This window comes from Monosiga brevicollis, genomic scaffold (assembly GCF_000002865.3).
Source record: "Monosiga brevicollis MX1 MONBRscaffold_43 genomic scaffold, whole genome shotgun sequence".
NCBI lineage: Eukaryota > Choanoflagellata > Craspedida > Salpingoecidae > Monosiga > Monosiga brevicollis.
Genome location: NW_001865080.1, coordinates 128,207 through 137,474, shown reverse-complemented (window position 1 = coordinate 137,474; position 9,268 = coordinate 128,207). Strand labels below are relative to the sequence as shown.

The following is a 9,268-nucleotide window of genomic DNA, read 5'->3' as shown; positions in this document are numbered from 1 at the left end:
TGCCGAGGAGATGGCTCGTTGGCATGAAGCCCTTCTGCCCTTGCTCTTGTCCTCAGAAGCCGCTGAACCTTGTACACTGCACGAGCTGCTCGCGCAGCGCCTGGCTGCCAACCCAGACATTGCTACACTGGGCGAGCAAGAAGACCTCATGGCCCTCCTGGCCCCGCACGCCCTGGCCCTCCTGGCCTCCAGTCTGGGCTTTGAAATCAACCTGAAAACTCAGCAGCTGCTCCTCGCCAACACCGTCGGCCCTCTTCATGCCATTAGTGCGCGTGAGCCTGATCTTCCCGCGGCGCCCGAACCGCTGGCTGCAGGCGCTTCTACATCCTCTGCTCCAGAAACTAGTGGCTCTGAAATGGGGCTCGATGGCTCGGAGAGCAGTGGGGATGCCCTCACTCTGGCTGAAATTGCCGCTGCTGAAGCTTGGCGTCGCAAGTTTCTGCTTGGTCTCGAAGTTATTGTCGCCCACCTCTTCATCCTGGATCAGCCACAGTTGTTCACCATCCTGGCAAAAGACTTTGGCACATATTTCCTGCGCCCAGCGGCCCTGCAACAAGCCGACCTCCCCACCCTCCCCGCCCCCACCGGCGCCAACAGTGCCGGGGAGCAGGCAGATGCTGAACGCACCCTTGATCTAGATAGTCGTGCCATGCCTCATGCCTGGTTTGAGGCTGCATGGCGCCACATCCAGCGCGAAACTTTGGCCCGCTGCCAGGCTTTTGCAGAAAACATGGTGCGTCTTTGCACCACCACGGGCTCGCATCGGTCCCTCAGTCGGGAAGCACTTCTGCTCGGCTTGCATTCCAGCCACAACTCCGTTCTTCATCCCCGGGCACTGGACGGTCCCACGGACGATATGACACGCCCTTTGAATGAGTACTTTATCAACTCTTCCCACAACACTTATCTCATTGGCCGACAGGTCATGGATATTAGTGACCCAGACGCCTATGCCCTGGCTCTGCGCCAAGGTTGCCGCTGCATCGAACTCGACGTGTGGGACGGTGACATTGAGCCCATCATCACGCACGGCGGCGCCTTCTGCACCACATTTCCCGTGCGCACGGCTTTGCGCACCATCCGCGCACATGCGTTTGAGACGTGCTCCTATCCGGTCATCCTGTCCCTGGAGATCCACTGCAACCAAACGCAGCAAGACTGCTTGGCCGAGATGTTGCAAGAGGAACTCGGTAGCCTCCTTGTGAGTGCACCCCTTCATGGCAACTACGACAACATGAAGAGTCTCCCCTCTCCTTTTGCCCTCCAACGTCGCATTCTTGTCAAATGGAAGGCCCATTCGAATCGCCACCGCCAGTCAGATGACACCAGCGAGGCGTCTGTACAGGGCTTCGACTCAAACGCCACCCGCATTGTTCGTGGCTACGTACACATGTGTCCTGAAATCAAGGAGGAGATGCTTCTGCGGATTCGTGACGGCGCCAATCTGGACCAGAACGACGACCCTAGCCACGAAGACACCAACGAGGATGACGCGCTCGGCGAGGCTGACGCGAGCGACAACCTGCCGCGCATTGTCACCGACAGCGACAATTTGGAGGTCGGCCAGGTCAACCACGATTCGGGGCGTTCTGGTGAACGCACCCCGGTGGGTAGTAGTGCCCTCTCTCGTCAGGAGACCAGTGACAACCTTGAATCCGATTTGGGTGCCGCCCCGTCAACTCCTGCTTCTGCCAGCACGGAGCCTGTGCCCAAGGACTGGCCCCTCTGCTTTGGTATGCTGACGGAGGATATCCTGGTTTACGGCGCCGCCATGGACGAAGCTCATGGGGATGAGAACATGGAAGAAGCCACTCTGCGCGATGACATGGAGGACATCTTTGGCTCCGACTCGCTCAGCGGCTCCAACACAGCCTTGGACGTGGTGTCACTTTTGACCGTAGCCTCAGTGCACCTCGTTCCCGATCAGCTCTGTCACGACATGGGCGTCAAACCTGGTTGTGGCGTCGCCGTCCTGTACGCCCCCATTTCCAGCACACGAATCGTTGACGGCACCATCTTTGCCACCCGCGACGTCGCATCCGCCATCGAATGGGTGATTGAGCTCCGCCGCCTTACAAAGCTCAAGCGTGAGCACGTGCGCGGTGCCGAAAAGAGCGTCTACTCACAAAAACTCTTGGAGCTTGCCGTGTACTTCCAAAGCGTACGCTTGCATACCTTTGAAAAAAGTGCGTCACAAACAACTCGCCTCCCTCGTTTCTCCCATCAGCGGCTAATAAGCTGTATTTTGCTGGTCAACTGATGCATGTCTCTTGCCCCACTACTTCGTATGATTACGATAGATAAGCCACAGGCCGCTTACGAAATGAGCTCACTCTCTGAAAAGAAGCTCATGCGCTTTGTGCAAAAGCAATCCCGTCACATGGTGGCGCATTGCTGTCGCAATGTAGGTTCTGAGCAAAAGCGGCCGTTTATCGTGCACATGTGTCGCCCCTGGCGCTTGCCTGGCGTACACTGGCCCACTGCGAGCTCACAGGCCTTCTCTACCCTCTCCCGTCATGTAGAATATCAGGGTTTATCCACAGGGCACGCGCATCAACTCATCCAACTATGATCCCCAGGTTGTGTGAATTCTTGGCTCGAACAGGGCCCGTTGTATTCCGTTTCTTTCTTTCTTTCTTTCTAGCAACAGCTTTGAAAAGCTTGTTTTGATGCTGAAAAGCGGCTGGGATCGGTATCTTGACGCTCATCTGAGTCCCCCATCTCTTAGGTGTGTTGGAACGTGGGCGTGCAGATGGTGGCGCTGAATTGGCAAACCTCCGACACCAGCATGTGGTTGAACCGCGGCTTCTTCGACCGCAACGGAGGCGCGGGCTATGTGCTGAAGCCCAGTTACTTGCGCGACCCCGAGGCCAAATTTGATCCTTTGAGTGATGAATGCCTGGATCGCGCCAACCCGATTCTATTTCGGTTTCGCTTGCTGGAGGCCCGGCACTTGCCCATGTTGGACGCACATCGGGGTAGTGTCACAGCCACGTTCAGCCTGTGCGGCACGCTGTTTGACGAAATCTCTGCCAAGAAAACTTCCGCTCATCTCTCGTGCAATCCCGTTGCCGTGAGCTTTGATTTTGAACAAGAAGCCGATGTTTTCTTTCCGGAGCTCGCCACGCTCATGTACGTGTGTTTTTGGGTAATGTGTCACAGTGGGAGCAGGCGCCATGAAATGGACCGACAGGACAAGCGCTCATCACAACGGCAATGTTCGCTGCACCTGTGTCCCGTGCTCGGATTATACATAGGGTGACATTCAACGGCCGCAAAGGCACTCTTCTGGGTCAAGTGGCCCTGCCTCTCTCTGCCCTGCGCCCCGGCATCCGAAACGCTCCCTTATATGATGGACACAACAAACCCATCGCATTTGCATCGATGCTTGTTGATATCGAGGTGCGTCGTCGTGGCGGGCTCGACTCGTCGGACAGACCTGCTGGCGTTCTTCCTTGCTTCATTTTGTTTATCGCTACCTGCTCATGATCGTGCAACAGCTTGTTCAAGATGGCAAAATCTGGGGCATGCAAGCTGAGGACCTGGCTGCTGAGGCAGAAAGCCGGCGTAATGCTTCTGCAGGTACACGCCTGCTGCATTGCTCCTTGTGCTTGCGGGATAAGGCAAGAGTTTTGAAATGTTGCCATCTTACGACGATAACCCTGGCACACAGGTGGCGCACCGGAAGAGGATGACGCCGTGGTCTTTGATAAACCTCGCAGTGAGTGACTTGGCTCCTTTGGTTTTAATCTCGTCGCTCCAAACCACTGCGCAGCCACCACACCTCTTGGTTTCGTGCTGCTCACCCTCGACGTTCTGCTTTGCGTTACGCAGTTGGTACACCTGCGCCCGAGGAAGAGGACGTCAGTCGGGCTGATAATGTCGTTAGCCGTCGGAGTGAAACCGTGCGCCGCAAGCGCAAAGAAGTGCAATCCAAGATCAAGGCCTATATCGAGGAGCGTCTCGAAACCAACTCGAGTCGTGAAGGCAGTACGTCCGCGTTGTGGATTGGGGTGGGATTGAAGAGGGGTCCATCACTTGGGGTCCATCACTTGGGGTCCATCGCTTGAACAATGAGAAGATTCACCCTGCTTCACCTATTATCCTTTCCCAGTGGCATCGGTACGGCGAAAGACCGCGCATCGCCGGTTTGTGGGCCTCAATGGCGGTATGTGCCAGTCCCGCGCCTTTGATGCCGTGTACCGATAATGGCATGGTGCGTTGTTGTTCTGCAAGCCCTGCTTTGTCGCTAAATTTCCAATCCCAATGCTTCTAGAAAAAGCCATTGACGTGCGGCACGTCAAGTCCAAGGTGGCCGCTTACATTGCCAAGCCGCGTGACATGACGGTCACAAAAAGCGGTGGGTTTTTGCTCTAGCTGCAAAGAGGGCAGGTTTTTTTTTTTTTTTTTTTTTTTTTTTTTTTTTTTTTTTTTTTTTTTTTTTGGGTCAAGGAGTGCTCGGACTCTTGAGAGGGCTTTTGAAAAATCATGGCGCACCCTCACATCTGTGGGATGGGATGGGTGCGAATGCTTTAGAATCAAACAAGCCACAGCACCCGCGCTTTGTGGGACTAACCTCGCAAAGCTCAACTGCTTCTGACCCCGGCAATGGGAGCGGTGCGAGCAGCAGCAGCAACAGTAGCAAGTCGAGCGCCTCGGCTTCGAGCCGATCACGACCCAAGAGTGCCATCGGTCCGCCCAAGGGCCAGCTGAAGCCTTCGGCTTCACCGTCTCCATCACGCAAGAAGGGCGTTCGACCCAAGAGTGCAGTGATTAGTGATAGCCCGCATGCCAAGAGCCCTGTTCGCCCTGCTCGTCCCAAAAGTGCCATCCAGAGCCCAAGCGAGCCTCGCACCAAGCCTGGTCAGGTACGAGAGACGCGTGCTGTCCGACTGCGCAAGCAGCAGCTCGTCGAACAAGCAGAACAGGAGTCCAAGGCCAAGGCTGACCGTCAAGCTGCACGCCAGGCAGCGCTCGAGGCAGAGGCGGCACTGATCGAGGCCGCCAAAGGACACGGGGCTAAGAGTGGCGGCAAGAGTCGCGGCCACGCCAAGAAGACCAACGCAGCCAAATCGGCCCCTGCCACCCAGCCAGAGCCTGAGGTGCAGCACCCACCCACCACTTCAAAGCCCAAATCTCAGTCCGAAGCGCAATCTGAGGCCTCTTCAGCTGGGCCAGATGCAGCGGCAGTGTCGTTGTCAGATGCGCACAACAATGGCGCCAGCAACGGCCCGACACGCCAGTCCTCCAAAGGGCGAGCAGATGAGCTCATTTCAGAGGTTTGAGTATGAGCTTGTTCGATTCATTTTGGTGCACGTGACCAAGTGCTTGCACATTGCCTTTTTGGGGGACTGCGCCTACCAGCCGTGCTTGGCAAAGATAATTATTCAAGTTTGTGTTGAAGCTTGTTGTGATGCAGCAATCCATGAATGTCGGGCCACCGTTACGGATTGCCTGTTCCGACGCACACATGCGATGTTTGTGATGTGCATTGTATGATTTCTGCCACTGTCGTGCATCGCCTTGTTGTTGTTGTTGTTGTTGTTCGTGTTTTACATAATTCCTTGCACCCTTTCTCTTTTCTTCTCGTCCTGTCGCAACAAGTTGCGGCCTTGTGGTTGCGCTTTAGTAGATCAATCAACGTATTGCTATGCTTGCCCGCTCTCAAGTCACCTCCAAGTTGGATGAGTTGGTTGGAGAGGGCGCAGAACAGGCATCAAATGGCCGGCGATGTGTGGGCATTGACAAGCATTGATCAACAAAAATTCGATCAATTGACTTGCACTAAAATGAGAAGTTCGCTTTCAAAGCGCAAAGGACGCAGGTCAAGTTGTGGTCAGGGAAATCGGGAATAAGGCTGAATCTGGAAAGGATGCCGACGAGTTAACAATGTGTTAACTTGTCAACTATTCACACACAAGCAAAATTCGAGGGGACGCGTCATCCGAATTCGGCTTTTCGGGGCGGGGGCTCAAAGGAGAGATTGACGACGCTTGAAGATGCGGACCATGCCCATGGCTCTCAGGGGGGAAGGGTGGCGCGCACGAGATGGGGCGTGAAGAACAAAGGGCGAGATTGGACGACGTGATGTAGGGGCCATCAGCTGGACCGGTGCCGAGTTGCGGCGAGGGGTAGCGGTCAGACTGCCACGGCGGAGATTTTTCTGCGCCAAAGGCTGCTCGCCCATGCTGGCGAACAAGTCAGTGTGGCCATGATCCTCAGCGATGGTCATGGCTTCGCGCCAGAGGTGGCCAGCACTAGAAGGGAAGATGTCGGTGAATGTTGACCCGTAGTGTTGGATGAAGAGTTCCATGCAGTCCACGTCGCCAAAGCGCGCCAGGCTCTGCAATAGTCTGTGGGGTTGCGTCGTGAGAAGATGCGGTGTGCACTGATGGGCAAGGGAGCCGAGCAATGAGGGAGCGGAGGAACGTACCGAGCGAGGCCGTGGGGCGGGAGCGGAGGTAGGAGCGTGGCAGCGAGGGCCTCTTCGGCCTGTTCCTCGTCGAAGGCAAAATTCTGCAGACCCTCGTGTGATGCGCGGCGTTGACCAGGAAATCCGAGGAGGTTTCGTGCTCGAATGGCGTCTGTGGAGGAGCGCCGGCTTTGTGGAACGGTGGCTTGTTGCACGGTGGCAAACTGTTCGGCGAGGTGATAGGCTTGGATGAGATGGGCAGCGAGGTGATCGGAGCGCGGGGAGGACAGGACGGCGTCCATGAGTAGGCCTCGGCGAGCATCATCATTGCCAATGAGGTTCTGAGCCACGAGGAGGTGATCCAGGACGGGGGCAGAGGTGGTGAGGGGGCAGGCTTCGCGGGGATTGCTGTCCTGGAGCCAGTACGGGCTAAAGCCCATGGAAAAGCGTTCTTGGCAGAATTGCTCCAGCATGTCTTGGGTAATGCCCAAGGGTTCCTCAAGATCAGTGACGAGTTCTAGGGAGCCACTGCGGCAGGCGGCGAGGTACCACAGGAGAGCGCGCCGACTGCCTGGGGCGAGGATGCGGCGGGACTTGAGACAGATGCGAAGGATGTTTCGAGCGAGGCCAACGTGGCCTTGGCGGCAGGCGATGCGACCGGCCGCCTCGAGCACGAGAAGTCGGGCGTGGTCGACGGGGAGGGGGTGACGGCGCCGGCCGGCCTCGAGGGAGGCGGCATGAACTTCCAGGCAGCGAAGAAGAGCGGGTTCGGTGCTTTTAAGGACGTGATTCATAAAGGGGATGTGGTTGATGGCAGCGGCCACGAGGAGCAGACGGAGATCATGGAGGGGAGCGTCTCGAGCCATGCGGGCGATGAAGACATCAAATTCGGCGGCGATGAGGTGGACCGGGGGTCGCCTTGTGCCGGCCCTGGTTTCCATGTCCTTGTCAGCGTCCGATTCTGTCTCTGGGTCTGTCTCCGGGTCTGATTCGGTGTCCGTGTCCGTGTCCGTGTGGGCGTACGCGTGAGCGTCCGTGTCTGTATCCATGCCCGTGTCGGCGGCGGCTGAGTTTATCGGTCGACTGTCGGCCCCATTGGAGCCTGACCGAGGGGGGGAGTGGCGTCGGCCGGGGCCCGAGGCGTGCTGATTGAGGTGGGGGTTGCCAGCACTGTCGGTGCTGTAGGTGCTGCCGGTGCTGCTGCTTGGGCTATCAGAGAGTGGCAAGTAGCCCGCAAGGGTCGGCTGGCGGAGGTGGTGGGAGCTAAGGTAGCTGACGAGGTCGAGAAAGGGAACAATCTCGAGCAAGGAGGAGCTCGGTTCAAAGAAAGATTTGACTTGCCACATCCAGGCTCGATGGCGGACTTGGCTGGTCATGTTGTGTAGGTGTCGACTGGTGCACGTGAGCGCCGCCATGTCGCGACAGCTGAGGTGTGGGAAGATGTGGTACCACACGTCGACGGGAAGATCCTCCAACATGGTGGCGGGTGTCTCTGTGTGAAAGAGGACAGACGGTCGAAAGCGAGTGTGGCTCGCAGATCGTTCAGCTGTGATTGAAGCACGATGAGCCTGGCAGGCGTCTGCACGGCGACAGGGCAAAGCTGTCGGCACAAGTAAAATGGACGAGTCACCAGAGGCTTGGAGGCATTGGCCCAGACGTGCACCGTGAAGAGACGCTGCTGCTGGTGGTGGTGGTGCTGCCGCTGGTGGTGGTGGTGGTGGTGGTATCCGATTGGCAATGCGACAATGACGAGCTCGCAGCCATCAGGCAAAAGATGCATGCAAAGAGGGCCAGATCAAACGCAATGAACACCGAGCGGTGTGTGTGTGTGTGTGTGTGTGTGTGTGTATGGTGCGTGTATAGTGTGCGCGTGTGTGTGTGTGCGTGCGTGTGTGTGTGTGTGTGTGTGGAGTGACAGGCCGTGCCCGCTGGATCAGACTCGAGGCGCAAAGGGCAGCGTTGCGGTGCAACTCAAGGCGAGGCGGGAGGAGGAGGAGGACTCGGCTCCAAATGGTTCAAAATTCATGCCCACGCTACCAATGTGCCCCTCCCTAAACAAAGCAGCAGCTTATACACACGCACACGCACACGCGCATCAGGGACCAATGCACCAGTAGCCAGCCAGTATTGACCCGAGCAGGTACCCCGCTGCCGTTTCACTGTGTGTGTGAGAGAGAGAGGATCGCAAAAACGAGAGAGAGAGAGAGAGAGAGATGAAAAATGAGAAATGTGAGAGATGTGGGAGAGATTGAATCGTTACGGGAGAGATGAGCAAATTCTGAAATTGGATTTGAGAGAAAATAGAGAGATATTAGAGGTACTTTAGAGATGTTTCAAGATCTTGGATATATCAAAGAGATCCGAGTGAGATCCGAGAGTGAGCATTGCACATGAAACGCAGACCCACACACACACACAACAAAAAAAAAGAGAGAGAGAGAAAACAAAAGAAATTCCTGAAACATTTGGAACACACACACACACACGAAACGTATGAAACGTAACGTTCGGGTGTCACGCTTTTGGCTCTCTCTGTCTGTCTCTGTCTCTGTCTCTGTCTCTGTCTCTGTCTCTGTCTCTGTCTTTCTCTGTCTCTGTCTCTGTCTCTGTCTTTCTCTGTCTCTGTCTCTGTCTCTGTCTCTGTCTCTGTCTCTGTCTCTGTCTCTGTCTCTCTCTTTCTCTGTCTCTCTCTCTGTCTCTGCCTCTGTCTCTGCCTCTGTCTCTGCCTCTGTCTCTGCCTCTGCTCTGCTGCGGCTTTGCGCGCGAATTCTATCCGTCTGCGCGCGTGTGGGGGGGGGGGGGGGGGGTGCCCCAATTTTAACCGGGGATGGGGGAACCTTTTAAAACCCCCCTTGG

The 9,268-nt window shown here is 56.4% G+C and overlaps 2 protein-coding genes across 2 annotated transcripts in view; one reads left to right on the top strand and one right to left on the bottom strand.

Moving 5' to 3' along the window:
• Nucleotides 1–5,653, top strand: part of MONBRDRAFT_34640 (uncharacterized protein) — a gene marked incomplete at its 5' end in the record, with an annotated part of 9,725 nt that extends 4,072 nt beyond the window's left edge. Inside the window, 11 exons of the mRNA XM_001750572.1 lie at nt 98–2,186; nt 2,301–2,404; nt 2,523–2,579; nt 2,729–3,132; nt 3,258–3,402; nt 3,501–3,582; nt 3,674–3,721; nt 3,835–3,990; nt 4,115–4,168; nt 4,277–4,360; nt 4,537–5,653. Coding sequence (XP_001750624.1) covers nt 98–2,186; nt 2,301–2,404; nt 2,523–2,579; nt 2,729–3,132; nt 3,258–3,402; nt 3,501–3,582; nt 3,674–3,721; nt 3,835–3,990; nt 4,115–4,168; nt 4,277–4,360; nt 4,537–5,285 — 3,972 coding nt within the window. The 3' untranslated portion in view covers nt 5,286–5,653. The remainder of the gene's footprint in view (nt 1–97; nt 2,187–2,300; nt 2,405–2,522; nt 2,580–2,728; nt 3,133–3,257; nt 3,403–3,500; nt 3,583–3,673; nt 3,722–3,834; nt 3,991–4,114; nt 4,169–4,276; nt 4,361–4,536) is intronic.
• A 318-nt stretch (nt 5,654–5,971) lies between these two features.
• MONBRDRAFT_12688 (uncharacterized protein) overlaps nt 5,972–9,268 on the bottom strand; it is a gene marked incomplete at both ends in the record, with an annotated part of 3,671 nt that continues 374 nt past the window's right edge. The window contains 2 exons of the mRNA XM_001750536.1: nt 5,972–6,353; nt 6,434–8,012. Of these exons, the coding sequence (XP_001750588.1) occupies nt 5,972–6,353; nt 6,434–8,012 (1,961 nt within the window). The remainder of the gene's footprint in view (nt 6,354–6,433; nt 8,013–9,268) is intronic.